The sequence below is a fragment of the Chlorocebus sabaeus genome, chromosome 22 (genome assembly GCF_047675955.1).
Source record: "Chlorocebus sabaeus isolate Y175 chromosome 22, mChlSab1.0.hap1, whole genome shotgun sequence".
NCBI classification, from domain to species: domain Eukaryota; kingdom Metazoa; phylum Chordata; class Mammalia; order Primates; family Cercopithecidae; genus Chlorocebus; species Chlorocebus sabaeus.
Window position 1 is genome coordinate 89,181,579 of NC_132925.1, and position 17,790 is coordinate 89,199,368.

The 17,790-nt window shown below is 54.2% G+C and overlaps 2 protein-coding genes across 7 annotated transcripts in view; one reads left to right on the forward strand and one right to left on the reverse strand.

The window, feature by feature from the left end:
* The first annotated feature begins 2,291 nt into the window (after positions 1-2,291).
* CISH (cytokine inducible SH2 containing protein) lies at positions 2,292-7,561 on the forward strand. Of its 2 annotated transcripts, none has more exons than XM_007984360.3 (3): positions 2,292-2,639; positions 5,471-5,691; positions 5,922-7,561. In XM_007984360.3, exons 1-3 carry the CDS (start codon positions 2,620-2,622, stop codon positions 6,455-6,457), a joined length of 777 nt encoding a protein of 258 aa, XP_007982551.1. In that variant the 5' UTR covers positions 2,292-2,619; the 3' UTR covers positions 6,458-7,561. The 2 variants fall into 2 exon arrangements, with proteins under 2 accessions (XP_007982551.1, XP_007982553.1); XM_007984362.3 differs by lacking the exon at positions 2,292-2,639 and adding an exon at positions 2,646-3,675.
* HEMK1 (HemK methyltransferase 1, mitochondrial release factors N(5)-glutamine) overlaps positions 7,234-17,790 on the reverse strand; it is a 38,486-nt gene continuing 27,929 nt past the window's right edge. For all 5 annotated transcript variants that reach the window (XM_073010136.1, XM_007984367.3, XM_073010131.1 and 2 more), the window contains one exon: positions 7,234-7,387. In XM_073010136.1, coding sequence (XP_072866237.1) covers positions 7,234-7,387 — 154 coding nt within the window. The remainder of the gene's footprint in view (positions 7,388-17,790) is intronic.

Genomic DNA, 17,790 nt, shown 5'->3' on the forward strand with positions numbered 1-17,790 from the left:
GATTTGGCTAGTGAGGGCATGAGAGGTGGCACCGCTAGGTGGCAGTGTGGGCCCAGCAATCAGAGCCAGGGCTTCTAGGGAGCAGCCAGGGCAGGAGAATTAAGTACTAAGTTGGCCAGAGGGACCCACAATGCCTGAGGCAGGCACTTGGGGCAGAACAGGGGCACATCACTATTCCCAGCATGCAGGTGAGGTGCGCAGTGCTGTCATAGTCACGCACGCACAAAACTAGTTGGAAGGCCAAAACCCTTGGGACCCTTTGGTTTACACATAGACCGCATAATCACTGACCTCTGTAGGAGATGCTTTCAAAGGGACACCCATGGTGCTCTCACATTGACAGGCCTGGGGGCAGAGAAGCTTCACTGAGGACCTTAAAGCTGGATGTCTAGGAGTCGGCAGATCACCAGCACCCACAGAGGAAGTAGGAGGAAGTGTGTAGGCTCCTGACTTCAACCATTACTTGCCAGTTGGGAGATCTAGGGTATATTGTAACCTCTCCATGCCTCAGTTTCCACACCTGTAAAGAGGAGATAATATGTGGTAGTTGTGACAATGACATGAGGCTGCAAATTGCTGAGAGTGCTTGGCACATAGTAAGTGTTCAGTTGAATAGTCATGGTGAGGGATAAGAAGTATAGTTTTGGTAGAGAGCCTGGGATTTGGCCCCATAAGAGACCCAAGTTCAAAATTGTAACTCTGTTGCCTGGCAGCTGTAAAGTCCTTTTGTCTTCATAGTAATGAGACAGTGGACAGTTCCTACTGCCAAGTCAGTGGTCCACACAGGGGCCCCATACCAGGCTATCCAGGTATCCCACCCCTCAAGGTGGGTTATAAGGTATCCATCCCCTCTACCCCCATTCCAAGAAACTGGCTTCTGACCAACTCAGAAGGGGGCTGGCAGAGTTGCACTGATGAAGCCTGGCTTCCCTTTAGGAAAGCTGCAGAGAAGTTACTGCCCTGAAGTCTGAAACTTAAACCATTTTTCCCCCAGTTTCATAGGGTTTTGCTTTCAGGTCTCTTGCCTTCTGCCATTCTGGGCAGAGCAAGCTGAGCTCTGTCTTCCCTAGATGCTATCGTTCAGGCCCTTCAACACAGCCAGGGGTCTGTCATCCCTGCCCAGGATCTCAAAGCTAGCCTCCTTTCTGAGGACCCTGGTGCACACACTGGGTAGGGGTGGGGAGTAGGGAGTGGACCTGCGACCTCTCCAAATCCCACAGTTCTTCTGGCCCAAGGATTTGGAGGAGAGTCACACAGACCCCACATAGATGCTCCACAGTGAATCCAGTGAACTGAAACAGGTGGAGAGGGTCCTGGTAGGAGTGTGGGCTTCTGATTCAGAGCTGGGATCAAGCTCTTACCCTGCCATTTCCTAGCGTTTGTTCCCTGGGACTGTCTTCCGTCTGCATAACGGGAGCAACACGAGTTGTAGAGGATCACATGCAGCAAGTACTCCCTGTAGATAAGAGTGAGTGTTACTACTCTGCCCTGCCACCCTGACCCAACCTCTACTACCCTGCTCCCAGATTATCTCCCAATGTTTTGAGCTGCAGGACTCTCTCTCTCTCAGCATTTTTTTTTTGGGGGGGGGGGGGGCGGCACCAACCCAGAGTCCGGGCCATCTGGGGCTGTCTCTGCTTGCTTCCTTCAATCTGTAGTCTCTTCTCCCCTGACTGGCCGGGCCGGCCAGAATTTGAAAAGTTGGGATGTGCTTTCTCCTTCAACTCTCAAAGAAAACGTTCTTGTCTGGATCTTTCTGGCTGTGGTGACCGCCAGCTTGACCCCAGTGGACCCACTCATTTCTGGAACCGTCCTCTGCACCCCACTCTGCCCTAAGTCCCGCTCCAGACCTCACCCCATGCCACCCAATCCGACACCCGACACACAGAGTCCTAGGGTCCAGGAGCGGCCGTCCCAACACCGGGCGTTTGCCCACGCCGACAGACCTCCTAGGAGGAGTCGCTAGCAGGGAGGACGAGGCCGGGACTCCGCCCCCCGCCCTGCCAGGAGTTCCACGGCGAGATAAGAGGGCCCTTCTCCAACGACGCAGAATGCCAGAGGCAATCTGGGCGCGGGTTGCTGAGCCCGGGCCCCTCCTTAACTTTCCCCACCCGGTCTTTCCCTACTGATCTCTCCGTCCTACCCCGCTGGGTAGCGTCAGCCCCGGGTCCACGCGCTGCTATTGGCCCTCCCCGACCGCTCGGCTCCACCTTCAGCGTCGCGATTGGTCGGCTCGCAGGGCCCCGCCCCGTTTTCCTGGAAAGTTCTTGGAAATCTGTCAAAGTATTTCCTTTCACTGCCCAGGGCCCCAGACCCGGCGACTGCGCCCGCGCACCCCGCCCGGGCCCCACCACTCAGCCTGCGGTTCTAGGAAGACGCCGCTTCCGGGAAGGGCTGGGACGCGGCAGACAAAGGATTAGGCAGCAGCTCGCCCCGCCCCGCTCGTCCGGCCCGCCCCACCTTGCCCTCGCAGGCGGTCCGCGCCACTGCCTCTCAGTCCCTGCCCTGCGCCCGCGCGCCCCGGGAGCCTACCCTGCACGCGCTCCGCGCCCACTGGTTCCCTCCCGCCGCCGCCGTCCAGCCGAGTCCCTACTCCGGAGTCGCCGCTGCCGCGGGGACATGGTCCTCTGCGTTCAGGGGTAAGCGCGGCTCTCTGCCCCCGCCCGGCCACCAAGAGGGGCGCACGGGAGAACAGGGGCCATGTGCTAGCTGCCGGGCATTGGGAGGGCTTGACGGGCCAGAGGTGACTGAACGCGGACAGACCTCGGGAGCGAGGCTCTGTGTGGGGCTGTGACACTCCTACTCCCCACCCCCACACACTCACCTCAATTCCCACTGTGGATTGGGAAACCGGGGGCTGGCCGGCTACAGGAGGAACTTACGGGGTGGGTCTCAGCCTGGGCTCTCACTGGAGCAGATGGACGCCAACGGCAGGGCGTCCACCAAGATGTGGCCAACAATCCCAGATCTTCTTCTGGGCCCAGAGCACTCTACACTAGCCTGCCGGCTGCCCTGCCTGCTAGTAACCTTGGACCAGCCCCTGGCCCCCTCTGTCCTGGTGTCCCCTCTCCTGCCCTAGGCTAGCAAATAGGCTCTTGTTGGGAAGACAGCCCGAGATCCTTGCCTTTCCTCAGGCTGGCACCTGATGGTCAGCAACTCTTGGGAGCAACCCTTTCAACCAAAGGGTCTGATGCTGGCCATGGTGATCTGACAGGAGCTCAGGGAGCTCCAAGGAGAGAAGAAGAAGGTATAAATGGGTGTTCTGCACTCAGGGAGAACTGGGTGGCTGTGCTTATCACAACTGGCCTGGTGCCAAGTGAGGGAGGGTGGAAGGTGAGGCCAGGGAAGAGGACATGAAGGTGCTGGGAAGACTACTTCTCCCTTGCTGTCTCCAGCAAGTTCCTTCCTCCTGTCTGCATTCGGGGACTCCTGAACACCTGCCCCACCACTATCTTCCTCCCCAGAAGCCTCCCCCTGCATTCTGGGGTCCTATAGGCTCTTTCACTTTTTACCCTAGCTAAGCACCCCCTTATAAGCTCAGGGCCAGTGTTGGGTGTCGGGGAACAAAGTTTTTAACAGACTGCTGGGCTCCAAAGCAGGCACACACATGTACCTAGAATACACCAGCCACTGTCCCCACCATGATGACACAGCCATGGACACACCCCTGCCCAGGTACACAGTCACTCACCAGGAGCTTGTGGTGATCAACACAGCTATTCATACACCCAGCTACCACGTCAGCCCCAGAGGTGCCCACACCCACAGGTGGAATCTGTCTGAGGACCGGCTAAGCTATCTGGACATGGCCACCCACAGAGGTTCCAGCCTGACTGTCTAGCCACCAACCATGCCCCTGGGAAGGTAACTCTGGGCCCCAGCAGGCAGGTCATCTCAAAATTTGGCCTCCAGTTCTCCAAGAGGGATTTCCGAGCTCCCACAGTACAGCCAGGGTAGGTGTGGAACAGTTTTTAGCAGTCTGTGGTGTGCCAGAGTTGTGTGGCCCTTTCTCACTGTGAGTGGTCATAGGGCCATGATTTATTAGAACCTAGGGGGTCACCTATAACCTACACAGGAGGCAGGTCTGGCTCCTGCTACCGGCTCCTGCCTACCCCTCCCTGCCTCATAAGCAATACTGGCGCTGTTTGCCCATGCTGTCCTCTCTGCCTGAGGTCCCTTCCCTCAGCTCCTTTCTTTGTCCTGGAAGACTCAGCTCAGGAGCAAGCAGACCCTGACTCCCCCACAACACCTGCAGTTTTATGACTTTGCATTATAATTACTCTTAGTGCCATCTTCCCCAGCCAGTCTGGTTGTCCTTGAGGGCAAGGCCATGGTTTCATTATCTCAGTGTCCTGAGGCCCAGCCAGGGACTAGACCCAGAACTGAGGCTTGGAGATGTATTTTGCAAGGAGTGAGGGAGGAGCAGCAGTCTTCTTGGGGAAGTAGAGCCAGTCCCTGCTGCTTTCCCAAGGAGGAAGCCCCTAGTATCACCATGCTGGGTGGGCTTCCCCTAGGAGAAATCCCCCTACTCAGAATTTGGTCGGTTTAGTTCCCTCAACCCCAGCCATCCAAGAATATGGTGTTACTGAACCTCTCAGTGTATGGGTTCGTGGGACCCTTTATTTTGGGAAAGAGAAACTGAAGCCCAGTGAAGAGCAAGCTTTGTACAAGATCATAGAGCCTGATAGGGCTGGCTTGCCACGGTGGGATCTGGAGTGTGGGCTAGGTCCCTGCTATTTGGTGGAAGCTCATACTGACAGGAGGTGAGACTTGCCAGTGCCTTTAGAGGCCACTGTCCACCCCACACCCTCCACTGGGAGAAGCAGAGGCCAGGATAGGCTGACTTGTATGGGTAGGGGATTATTTCAGTCTCTATGTCCTGGCCATTGTGGACCTAGGTCCCTCTGAGAGACACTCCTATCCATGGGGAGGTAGCATGTGACCTCAGGCAGCCTACCATAATCCTGGGACTTCTCTGGAGGACCCCACATAGATCTATTGTAGGATAAATCTACCTGTCTATCGTAGATCTATCGCTCAACTAGGACTGTTCATCAGTGGGCCACTTAGTCAGCCCACCTCAGCCAGGAGGGCACAAACGTGAAGCTACTTTGCACTGAATCCTATCAGTGTGGCAAGAACATTAGAAATGCCTATAGGGAATGATCTGTGTTTTTGGTTGATGTAAAATAGAGAGCGATTAATTACTGTTTAGTAAGTGCAGGGCAGTGGAAAAGAATCTTTCAAAAGAGGAAAATCTTTCCCCACATGGAAACAAGGGGGCTTTTGTGATGACAAGTGGGGAATGAGATACTGGACTAACTGAGCCCATGGCTGGGTAGAGGGGAAGCTGAGGCTTATAGTGAGATGGGCCAGCCAGAGGTCATGCAACTAGTCTGGGGCATAGGGGGGTCTCTGGAGATGGGAGAAGCATGGGTCCTCCACTCACTGCTCATCCACTGCTTTCTAGACCTCGTCCTTTGCTGGCTGTGGAGCGGACTGGGCAGCGGCCCCTGTGGGCCCAGTCCCTGGAACTGCTCGAGACAGTCATGCAGCCCTTGCCTGCTGGGGCCTTCCTGGAGGAGGTGGCAGAGGGGACCCCAGCCCAGATAGAGAGTGAGCCAAAGGTGCTGGACCCCGAGGAGGATCTGCTGTGCATAGCCAAGACCTTCTCCTACCTTCGGGAATCTGGTGAGTCTGAGGGGGGAGGCAGGCCTTTTCCTGGGTGGTCTGGTAGAAGAAGCTGAGTTCTGCCATTGAGTCTGATTTGCAATGCATAGCCCTGCCCAGGGGAGTCTGATGGGAGAGGCACAGCCCTCTCCAGGGAAGTGTGAAGCGAGAGGCACTGCCTTGATTTACCCTGGATTGGTACCCCCAGCTAATTTCCACTATGTCCCTTGTCCCCCTCTGCACTTGCCTAGGCTGGTATTGGGGTTCCATTACGGCCAGCGAGGCCCGGCAACACCTGCAGAAGATGCCAGAGGGCACGTTCCTAGTACGTGACAGCACCCACCCCAGCTACCTGTTCACACTGTCAGTGAAAACTGCTCGTGGCCCCACCAATGTGCGCATTGAGTATGCTGACTCCAGCTTCCGTCTGGACTCCAACTGCTTGTCCAGGCCACGCATCCTGGCCTTTCCGGATGTGGTCAGCCTTGTGCAGCACTATGTGGCCTCCTGCGCTGCTGACACCCGAAGCGACAGCCCCGATCCTGCTCCCACCCCGGCCCTGCCTATGCCTAAGGAAGATGCGTCTAATGATCCAGCACTGCCTGCTCCTCCACCAGCCACTGCTGTACACCTAAAATTGGTGCAGCCCTTTGTACGCAGAAGCAGTGCCCGCAGCCTGCAACACCTGTGCCGCCTTGTCATCAACCGTCTGGTGACCGACGTGGACTGCCTGCCACTGCCCCGGCGCATGGCCGACTACCTCCGACAGTACCCCTTCCAGCTCTGACTGGGCCAGGCACCCTGCCCAGCCTCACCCAGTCGCACCCTGGAGGGGACATCAGCCCCAGCTGGACTTGGGCTCCCACTGTCCCTCCTCCAGGCATCCTGGTGCCTGCATACCTCTGGCAGCTGGCCCAGGAAGAGCCAGCAAGAACAAAGCATGGGAGAGGGGAGGTGTCACACAACCTGGAGGTAAATGCCCCCAGGCCCCATGTGGCTTCATTACACTGAACCATGTGTCAGAGGATGGGGAGACAGGCAGGACCTTGTCTCACCTGTGGGCTGGGCCCAAACCTCCACTCGCTTGCCTGCCCTGGCCACCTGAACTGTATGGGCACTCTCAGACCTGGTTTTTCAATCCCCAGGGTCGGGTAGGACTCCTACCGGCAGCCAGCCTCCATTTCTGGGAGGATGACAGGCAGAGGAACTGAGGTCAACCATGACTAGTGACCCCTTGTTGAGGGGTAAGCCAGGCTAGGGGACTGCACAATTATATACTATTTATTTATTTATTCTCCTTGGGGTTGGTGTCAGGGGTGAACCAAGCCCACCTCTATGCCCTGAGCCCTGGTAGTCCAGAGACCCTAACTCTGCCCTGGCTTCTCTGGTTCTTCCCTGAGACATGTTGCTGGAACCAAGGCAATCCTGGATGTCCTGGCACTGACCCACCTGTCTGTGAATGTGTTCACTCTCTTCTGCCCCCAGCCATACTTGGGGAGGATGGACAACTACAATAGATAAGAAAATGCAGCCAGAGCCTTAGTCCCCAGCAGAGCCTGTGTCTCACCCCCTCACAGGACAGAGCTGTGTCTGCATAGAGCTGGTCTCACTGTGGCACAGGCCCCGGGGAAATGCCTGTGCTGTCAGGAAGAGGGGGTGCTGGTTTGAGGGCCGCCGCTGCAGTTCTGCTGGGTCTGCTTCCTGCCCAGGAGGGTGCCTGCACATGAGAGAAGGAGAGAAATACACATCTGATAAGACTTCATGAAATAATAATTATAACAAAGAACAGCTTGGTGGTCTTTTCTTTTCCACTGATATTTCTGTAATGACATTATACCTTTATTACCTCTTTATTTTATTACCTCTATAATAAAATGATACCTTTCATGTATGGAGCCTTCAATGGGGCCACTTTTGAGTTGTGTACACAATGTATCCCCTTTGATCTTGTTATCATTAGCCCCCATTTGATATCTGAGCTAGTGGAGAGGCCCGGAAACCCTATGTGGCTGAGCAGTCCCGGCTGGGGACTCACTGAGGAGTGGAAGAGGCAGGGAGCAGCCTCTCCTGTCGTCTCCCCTGGGTCCCCTTGGGAAATGGGAGCTAGGAGACGAAGGCCAGTTAGACTGCCTGCAGGGTGATTGTCCTGGCCACTACCAGGCGGGGGCTGGGGGGAGGTTGGCAGAGGGGCACCAGCCCTGAGAGATGTGTAAACAAGAAATGCCAACTCCAAATCACAAGTGGAGAATATCCAGGGGGAGAGAGCTGTGGACCACTCCTGGAGTCAGTGTCTTGAGATGAGGAAGCCAATAGTCAGATTAGGGCTGGTTCTCCCAGAAGAAGGTACAGTGAGTGCAAAGGCACCGAGGCATGACTGGGAGGCCCGTGTTCCTGACACAGAGACCTGAGGAGGGCTTGCTCTGCAGTGGGGCAGGGCAACTGAATCAGGGTAGGGGCCAGTGAGCTGGCGGAGTCTGGCCTGGGGCGGGGTTGTCTGGATTCTGGTCCACACTGGTTGGAATTGGGGCATCCTTTCTTCTCTCTCAGGGTTCAGCACACCAGAAGTGTGTGGAAGAGCAATTACAATGAAAACACCATCCTTTACCAGACAGTCTGACTTTGGAACACTATCTGTTGCAATCTCCCTATGTCCTGAAGTTTTCTGCACCTTTGCTTGAGGGCCCCACAGGAAAGCTTCTCTAAAGCTTTCTAACCTTTATTCTGGAAACAATCCTAACCTTCCTGTCGTCTCAGCCCTCAAGCAATTAGAAGTCTTAGAGTAGAAGAGACACTTGTTGGCAAGTTGAGAGCAAGAAGGGGTGAGGAGTGACAGGCTGATGACAGGGAGGGGTGAGGACGAGGATAGACAGCAAGAACAATGGAGTTCACACAGGACCCTGGGGACATGGAGTCTGTCATGGCAAAGAATAGGCCTGACGTTTGGTGAGAGTGGGCAAGAGCTGGGTGATGGAGGGAGGGCTGTCTTTCCTGAATGTGGCGCCCAGACCCAGGTGGCCAGCCACGTGCCTTCCCTGTTGCTGGCGGCGGCCTGGGCACTTGGCTGTCTGTAGGGCCAGATGGCACACTTCCTTCAGGTCACCATGACCCAGCCAGGGGTATTTGCAGTTCCTCATTCCTTCAGTCTGAATTTCAGCTGCTTCATTGCTTCCAGAATACCTGAGGTAACCCCTCTGTCTGCTTCACCCCAGATTTGTCACCTAGTGGACGGGTAGTGGACACAGAGGGGCCAGTGTCAAGCTCTTCCTCACCTGGTGCTGCAGCCTGGACAGAAAGCTGCTGTGGTGAGAGGAAGCACAGAAAACTGCTTTGTCCACAGAGAGAAAAGTCTCAAGGTGCCTGCCAGGTGCTGGGCATGGGCCGAGGGCTTGCACCTCATACAGCACTCACCACAACTGTGGGAGTCAAGTCCAAATATTACCCACGCTCCACAGATGAGGAAACCGAGGCACACAGCGGGGAAGGGGCTGACCAAGGCCACTCAGCAAGTGGGGCTCAGAGCAGAGCCAACCCTTGGGGGTCCTGACTGACCTTTTGTCCTCTGGATTACTACATGAGATGGGGAGAACAGGGATGGCGGCTTCCAGGCAAGTTGCTCTTGGATGCTGTTTTCTATCTCCTGGTCTCCCTGCCTACTGAGAGCTCTTGGCCACTGGCCTGGCCACCAAGGTCCTGTTCTCTTCACCCTGGCCTCAGCTCAAGCCAGGGCCCAGCTCCTATCTGGGGAGGGGCTGCCAGCTACTTCTGACTCCCAACATGTTCCAGGTTCCATCTTTTCTTGTTTCCCTACCAGGGTAGCGAATGATGCCTGCCCAGACCCCAATCAGAGATTCAGCCTAACAGATACTGAAGATCCGCTGGCCAACATGATCACCACTGGGTGGTCCTGGCCTAGAAAAAGGGGCACACATGTTGACACTAGCCAGGAACAAAGGGATGAGCTTTCTGGTGGGTGCGAGGACCCCGCACAACATACAAACAGTAACGAAGGTCACACTTTACCATTAAGTCCTCCACCAGCACACCTGCTCCAAAGGTACCAACTGGGCCAGACTCCATCTAGGTCCTGGGGACAGCAGGGAACAAGACAGACACGGTCCCCACCCTCATGGGGCTCATGGGCTAGTGGGAGAGACAGAGAGTGAACTAGTGAACAAATGGGTGCACAGGACAAGCTTTGAGAGTATAAAGACAGAAAAGCAGGGGGGTGCAGGGAGAGTAACTTTGGGTACAGGGACACCCTACAGCTGGGAGGGCGTTGGGGATAGCTCTGCAACTTTGGGTGGCACTGAGCCTGGAGACCCAAGCAAAGAGCAGGAGCTGGTCATGCAGACAACGTGCAGAAGGGATGTCCCAGGTGAAAGGAACTACAAGTGCAGTGGCCCTGAGGCAGAAACCTAGAGCCCAGAATGGCTGCCCAGAAGGGGCGGGAAGGGCAAAGGAAGCAGAGGATGGCGAAGCACCTCTTCAGAGCCTAGCAGGGGAGTGCTGTGATCTGAACCTCATTTCTAAGGGAGGTATCTGTACTCATGAGGGCTTGGAGGCAGGAGGCCAGAAAGAAGGATCTGAAGGGTAGAGTGTGGGAGCAGGGGCAGGAAGAGGTGAGGGCAGCAATTCTGTGACTCTGGATGGGGTTCCTGCTCCACTAGCAGAGGCTGTCCTCATCTACAGCTGGAGAGGGAAGGCTCAGAGAGGGATGGTGAGAGGCAGAGCCAGAGTTCACATCCTGATTCCAGACCTTGTTTATGTAACCACTGCTCTATTCTGCCTCCAAGGGGCTGGCTTGCTAAAGCCTAGGCACCCACAGGTTCAGAAGGCATGCAGAAGGGTGAGGAGATTCAGGAGGGTTTTCTAGAAGAGTTGGTCTAGGGGCTGGGCCCTAGAGGATTCTGTCTCCAGGTGGGAAATGGGTTTGGAGATTGATTCTGTGTGGTGTCCCTCCCTGGATTCACAAGCCTCCCTCTGGAATGACCTTGGGACAGAGATGCTACTAAGCCATCCAGGTATTTCTTGTTGCCCCCAAGGAGTATTTGCTGGATACCAGCCACCTTCAAGCCACGCCACTGGGGTATCATTGGTGCCAGTGTATACATCTCACCAGGTCCCTGCACCTACACCTAGGCTGGACTTTTAATCTACTGACTGAGCAAATCTCTCCTGGCCAAGTCTGAACACACATCTGAGTGGGGCTGGGGGCCATGACTAGGCCCACCTCACTCTCAGATGGGGACCCTCCCATCCTGCACGGTTGCCCACAGTGAAGTGGAAGGTGAGGGGCCGGGTGCCTAAAGGCCTAGAGGCCTGACTATGAAGGCAGGAAGACTCAGGGTCTGTGCACAGGACATGCCAGACTTCCTGGGCTCTCATAAAGGCCCTCTTCCTCCAGGAGAAGTAGGCCCTCTGCAAGCCTGGGCAGCCTTTGACACCAACCTGCTAGACCAGTTTTAATATAAAGTAGGCTTGAGCTTTGCCAGAAATTCAACAGCCTCTCATGGTGGATGCGTCCTCCCTACCCCTCCCTGGCTCACGTGGAACACCCAAGGGGTCACTCCAAGAGTCACTCAGGCAGCAGGCTGGAGTTCCCACATCTGAGACTCAAGCTAGAGGAGGTCCCTGGAGGTTTAATTTTGGTCAGAATGCAGACCTCAGAGTGGTTGGAGAGTGGCTGGGCCTCGATGCTGGAGAATGGAGAGTGAATGGAAACTGATGCTCTGAGCAGGAGGAGACACAGCAGGCCCAGGGCAGGGGAGTTTTGTGATGTGGTCAAAGCTTCCTGCTCAGTGGAAAGACAGTTGCTTCCATGACCCGGGCCTCATTAAAGCAGGCAGGGCCTCTGAGGGCTACAGGAACCTAGGACTGCCATGACTCCTCCAGGCAGCCCTCCAGGACTGTCTCACCCACACAGACCCTACTAGTGAGATGCTTGTGCTGGCACCGATGATGCCCTGATGGCATGCTTGATGGGAGGGTGGTATCCGGCAAATGCTCCTCAGGGCAGAGTCCTGCTCCAGGGACTCTCCCCACGCCCAGCACCCATGAGCCAGATGGAGCCCTTCCTGTCACCGGAGCTGGGCTCCTCCACCTGAGGTGGGGGTTGCACTCATAGTCCAGATTGGGCCAAAGCTCTGTTCTTCAAAGTACCTCCCAACCCTCAGCCTCCTCCCAGGAAGCACTTCACTGCTCCCACCCCTACCAGCCTCATGTCAGCGACATCATATGTGTGTGTGTGTGTGTGTATGTGCGCACGCGCGCGTATGTGCGTGTGCTGACCTTTCCACTTGGCCAACATGCCTTTGTTTTTCTCAGCTCCTTCAAGTGGATGGCTGTGGGAGGAGGAGCTGCTAGGAGAGTAGGTTCTCAGGAAACATTTCCCCCAAAGCCCCAGAGACACGGAGCTCACGAGACATGAGAAAATGAGGCTTAACCAGAAGGAGAGGTGTTCCAAGGGCAGTTCGAGGGGTGTGGGTGAGAGACAAGGAGAGACCCCTGGCAGAGATCACTGTTAACCCTGGTGTGTGAGTGCCTGAGGGGCATGCTCCCGGGCATCCTTGCCAGATCAGCACCATCAGCCTGGCACCTAGTGGGCAGGCTGAGCTTATAAGGGCAGCCAAAGCTGGGTGGCCCTAGGCAAGTTGCTGCATCTTGCCGGGACATATATGGCTCAGAGTAGGCCAGGGTCCTGGGTTTGCTGTTGTGGGATCAGTTCACTCTCTCTCCTGCCCAGAGACGCCTGGTTGGGAGCTGTGGACTTTGGGGGCAGAAGCAGCCCCTCCCAGCACCTTGACAATCACCCCCTTTCTCTTCTGAGTCTCAGTGAGTAACTGGGGTGGATGCTAGCTTCCAGAGGATCCCTGGGCCTTGCGGAGGGCAGAGAAGGCCTGACGTGGGCACCCCCCACCCCCAGCCTGGGTGAGGTGTTTTCACCAGAATTGCAGCAGCTGCGGCTGGAGGCCTCTTCCCAGGAAGAGCAGAGCGCCTCTTCCAAGAACTCAGAGGAGGCCGCAGGCGGGAGGGGAAGCGGGGGAGTTAATTTTAAACCACACTGCCTTCAACGCTTCTCAGGAACTGGTTGCTCAACGTGATCTGGCAGGTCCCAGGCGGCTGGGCAGGCCTGGTGCCAGCTCAGAGGTGGCGGGTGGAGGACACACCCCAGGGGAAGGCCCAGTGACCTTGAGGGAAGTTGGGGCCTGTCCTTGACCACTTATCAGGGCCTGTCCCCCATTCACCTGACCCAACTTGCTGGGGGGTGTGAGGTGGGGTGATTTACGCAGTTCTAACCAGGCAAGGTAAAACCATAACAGGATTAATAACACAATTGTCATGGCCTTCCAAGGGCCCCAAGACTGACGATCCCATCCCCTTTCCCTGCTCAGAACCTGCCTGTCCTGCACCCTGGCCTGTCCTCTGGAGGTTATCTGATGAGAGCCTATTCTGAGGGTAAGACCTGTGCTGATTCTGTATGGGACCCTGGTACCAGGCTAGCGGGGGGAGGAGAGATGGGGGCGTGGAGGGTGACATGTGGCAAGCTGGTGGAAGTTCTGGACCTAGGGAGTGAGCCTCCTTTTTGTGCAGGGAGAACTCATGGGCCCGCACCCCATGGTTGACTGGAGTCAAAGCACCCGCATTTCACCGACCTCCTGTCTCCCACCCTAGTGTGGCCAACCACTCCTGGCTGACAGCCTAGGTCCACCTCCCAGTGTCTGGTCCATGGGATGTTCTCCCTGCAGAGACATGTCCCAGGGCACCCCCTTCCCCCACTACCCCCACTGGCTGCCCTCTGAGACCCCAGCAGTCTGGGCAGAGCAAGCCTTGAATTCTAGGAAAGGATCCTAAGCAAATGCTGCCAAGAGCTGCAGTTCTTGGAACCAGCACTGCAGGGCGAGGGGACACTTCCTGGAACCTGCTGGCCCTTCCAGGGAGTGAGGCTCAGAGGACAGCCAATGACCTGGGGTAAGTGGGGGGAGAGGGTGCTGAGCCCTTAGCTTGAGTCTCTGCCTCCAGGAAGCCCTCCCTGACTGCAGGTGCCTCCTTAGACTCCTCCATGTCTGTGCTGGATCTGGCATGACCTCTGAAGTGCCCAGTGTCCAGCCTGGCAGAGTGGATGACGAGAAACAGGTGTTAGCAGAGAAAAAAAGGGCATGTATACCTGTGGAGGTAGCATGTGGGTGTGGGTCCACAGTGAAAGCAGGAGGTTAGACAGGAGTGTCCTGCCTAGGCCAGTGGGCAGCCGGGGGTGTGAAGTTCCAAGGGAGAGTAGGAGGGAAAGCAAGGTGGGGTCAGCAGTGCCAGGCCCTGCTCACTGAGCCCTCTTTGCTGGTGGGCAGGCAGCCTCTGGCTCTAGTCACTCCAGGCCAACCTTGTCTTACCCACAGTTCCCCGTCCCACAGCTAGGCCCCAGCTTCAGCATCAAGCCACCCAGGATATGCATCCAGCCTGTTGGAGAATGGCCTGGAGAATGCGGAGGAGAGGCTGCAGTGGGTGGGCACCGACACCTGTCTGGGACTGGGTGGAAGTCTGGCCACATTTCAAGGGAATGGCCATGAGTGTTCCCATCACAGGATCCCAAGGGCAGCATTGTCAGAGCAGCGGACTGGAAGTCTGGCTGAGGGTGCTGAATGAGCAGGTTAGGGTCGCATAGCTGGGAGGCACTAGGACAACCTTTTAACCACTCGTGACCCATTTACCTTCAGAATGGAGAACCTCCCCTGGCCAAGGCTGGACAGGGGTGTCAGCAAGAACTTGCCTCTCCCCTCCCACCCTCAGGTCACTCTTTGGCCCTCACCGAGCACAGCGCCAAGCTTGCTACCCACCCACCCCAATGTCACAGAGAAGGCAGGGACGATGCTGGGGTTAAGAAGGGCTAGGACCCAGTGGGTGGGTGGCAGCTGTGAGGTGGGGCTATGGCAGAGAGGTCCTCCCACCCCTGTAGGAGGGCAGTGGGGCAACCCAAGGACACAGGTCATTGCTGTGCTTGTACTTTGCAGCGGCCAGTTCTCAAAGGCTACCTGGGGCAGCTGGCAGTGGGCGGGAATGCTGCATTCTCTGTCACTTAGAGGCCTTGGTGCCTGCACCCAGGTCAGGCTGGCTGTGGCTGGAAAGAACCTGCTGTGGATGAAACTGACCTGGGGACCATCTGACCTGAGTGAAAAGAGCTATAGGTTTGCAGAGGACTCTGGTGCCCTGCTGCACGTGGTTCTAGAACTAGGTATCCTGCGTCGTGACTTGAGCAAGTCATGAACCCACTCTGAGCCTCAGTTTCTCACTCTGCTTTTGGTGTTTTGTTTGGTTTGGTTTGGTTTTGAGACAGGGTCTCACCCTCTTGCCCAGGCTGGAGTCCAGTGGCACAATCTTGGCTCACTGCAGCCTCTACTACCTGAGCTCAACCAATCCTCCTACCTCAGTCTCCCAAGTAGCTGGGACTACAGGTGTGTGCCACCACACACTACCAATTTTTTGTACAGATCTAGTTTCACCATGTTGCCCAGGCTGGTCTGAACTCCTGGGTTCAAGCAATTCTCCTGCCTCAGTCTCCCAAAGCACTAGGATTACAGATGTGAGCTACTGCACCGGGCCTCCACCTCTGTTTTGGGGACAATGTTATCAAGTGATATTCCTTATGGAATCTTTGTAAGAAGGAAATGTGTAGACTTGGTGATTTTTGTTTCTCCTTGGAGTCTTCCCCTGGATCCCACCTCACCCCTCCAGCTCCCGCTTCACCATGAGCCCATGGAGACATGAGCCCCAGGACAGCTCTTTCTCTGGTCTCTCTTGCAGCGAGAAGTACCTGTGGGCACACTGGAGCACGGGCCTTGATGTTTGCAGTGCTCCAGGCAAAAGGACAAATGGAGGCCCATATACCAGAGTCTAAATATTAAACAACCATAAATCAAGCTGCTAATAAAATGTGTTCTATCCTCCTACTGAACAAATAAGCTTTCATAGCAGTAAAAACATCTGTAAATCTATGGTTTTTATGTCTGAAAGTCAGCAGATATCCAAAATGATGGAACTTAATAATTATCACTCATGTCCAGGTGTTCAGTGACCTAAGGTTTTTTTTTGTTTTTTTTTTTTTTTTTTTTTTTTTTGAGCCACCGCGCCCGGCCGACCTGAGGTTTAAGTGAGAGAATGAAGACTTGCCTAATGCCTAAGACATTCTGTATTTATTCTGTAACATTGATTCTCCTCATCTTTATTCTAGTAAAACGATTGATTATGTTGTTACAGTCAAGACTCCTACACTATTACTGTTCTTTTCGTGGTAATGATTCAAAAGATTAGAATAAGGCTGGACATGGTGGCTCACACTGTAATCCCAGCGCTTTGAGAAACCAAAGTGACAGGATTGCTTGAGGCCAGCAGTTCAAGTTTATAGTGAGCTATGACTATACTACTGCACTCCAGACTAGGCAACAGAGCAAGACTCTGTCTACAAAAAAAATAATAATAATTTTTAAAAAGACTAAAATAAAATATTGGCCAGATGTAGTGGCTCACACCTGTAATCCCAGCACTTTGGGAGTCCAAGGTGGGTGGATCACCTGAGGTCAGGAGTTCAAGACCAGCCTAGCCAACATGGTAAAACCTCATCTCTACTAAAAATACAAAAATTAGCCAGGCATGGTGGTGCACACCTGTAATCCCAGCTACTTGGGAGGCTGAGGCAGGAGAATTTCTTGAACCCAGGAGGCAGAGGCTGCAGTGAGCCGAGATTGCACCACTGCACTCCAGCCTGAGTGACAAGAGTGAAACTCCATCTCAAACAAATAAATAAAATAATGAAATAAAATATTACATTCAAATAACATAAAAATATGTTAAATGAGATATAGCAAAATTTCAAAATATGTTATAGTCCAAAAAGTTATTTTTATTTTTAAATTAATTTAATTATTATCATTATTTTTTGAGACAGGGTCTCACTCTTTTGCCCAGACTGGAGTGCAGTGGTGCAATCTTGGCTCACTGCAGCCTTGACCTCCTAGGCTTAAGTGATCCACCCACCTTAGCCTCCCAAGTAGCTGGTACTACAGGTGTGTGCCACCACATCCTGCTAATTTTTTTGTATTTTTTGTACAGATGGAGTTTTGCCATGTTTCCCAGGCTACTCTCAAACTCCTGGGCTCAAGGGATTCTCCCGCCTCGGCCTCCCAAAGCTTTGGGACTTCAGACATAAGCCACTATGCCTGGCCTTAATTGTAATTATTTTTTGAGGGGGTGGTCTTGCTCTGTCACCCAGGCTGGAGCACAGTAGTGTGATCATAGCTCACTGACACCTCAAACTCCTGGGCTCAAGGGGTCCTCCCACCTCGGCCTCCCTGAGTAGCTGAGACTACAGGCACCCGCCACCACACCTGGCTAATTTTTGTATAGAGACAGGGTTTTTTATAGAGACAGGGTTTTGCCACATTGCTCAGGCTGGTCTTGAACTCCTGAGCTCAAGCGATCCACCCACTTCAGCCTCCCAAAGTGCTGAGATTACAGGCATTAGCCACCACACCCAGCCTAAAAAGTTATTTTTTAAATAATCAAAATCACCTAGTAAAATTGAGGCAAAACAAACTATAAGTTATAATTGTATTAAAATTTAAATTAAGAAGATTTCAAACTAAAATTTTACTTAACTTTTTGAAATTGTTATTGAATATTGCTAAATGTTTTTATAAAAAGAAACCTTAGCAGAGTGCAGTGGCTCACACTTGTAATCCCAGCACTTTGGGAGGCCAAAGCAGGAGGATCGCTTGAGTCCATGAGTCCAAGACCAACCTGGACAACATAGTGAGACCTTTTCTCTCCAAAAAATATTTTAAAAATTAGCCAAACATGGCAGGGCACGTCTGCAGTTCAGCTACTTGGGAGGCTGAGGCCAAAGGATCACTTGAGCCCAGGATTTCGAGGCTGCAGTGAGCCATGATTATACCACTACACTCCAGCCTGGCTGACAGAGCAAAACTCTTCTCAAAAAGAAAGAGAGAGAAGAAATCTTCAGTATTCACAGTCAAATTCTCTGTGAAGGCTGAAGTAGTGTTTGCTCTGCAGTTAGCCAAAGCACAACCTCCATGCGTTGCCCTAGAACGCATGTTATCATGAGTGTGTGTGTTT

Bases quoted from the DNA above. Each gene is read 5' to 3' on its own strand.
- CISH (XM_007984362.3), top strand. From the start codon at position 3,608: ATGTACCTAGAATACACCAGCCACTGTCCCCACCATGATGACACAGCC. The intron at 3,676-5,470 runs GTACACAGTCAC...ACTGCTTTCTAG, and splicing joins ATGGACACACCCCTGCCCAG to ACCTCGTCCTTTGCTGGCTG. The intron at 5,692-5,921 runs GTGAGTCTGAGG...GCACTTGCCTAG, and splicing joins CTCCTACCTTCGGGAATCTG to GCTGGTATTGGGGTTCCATT.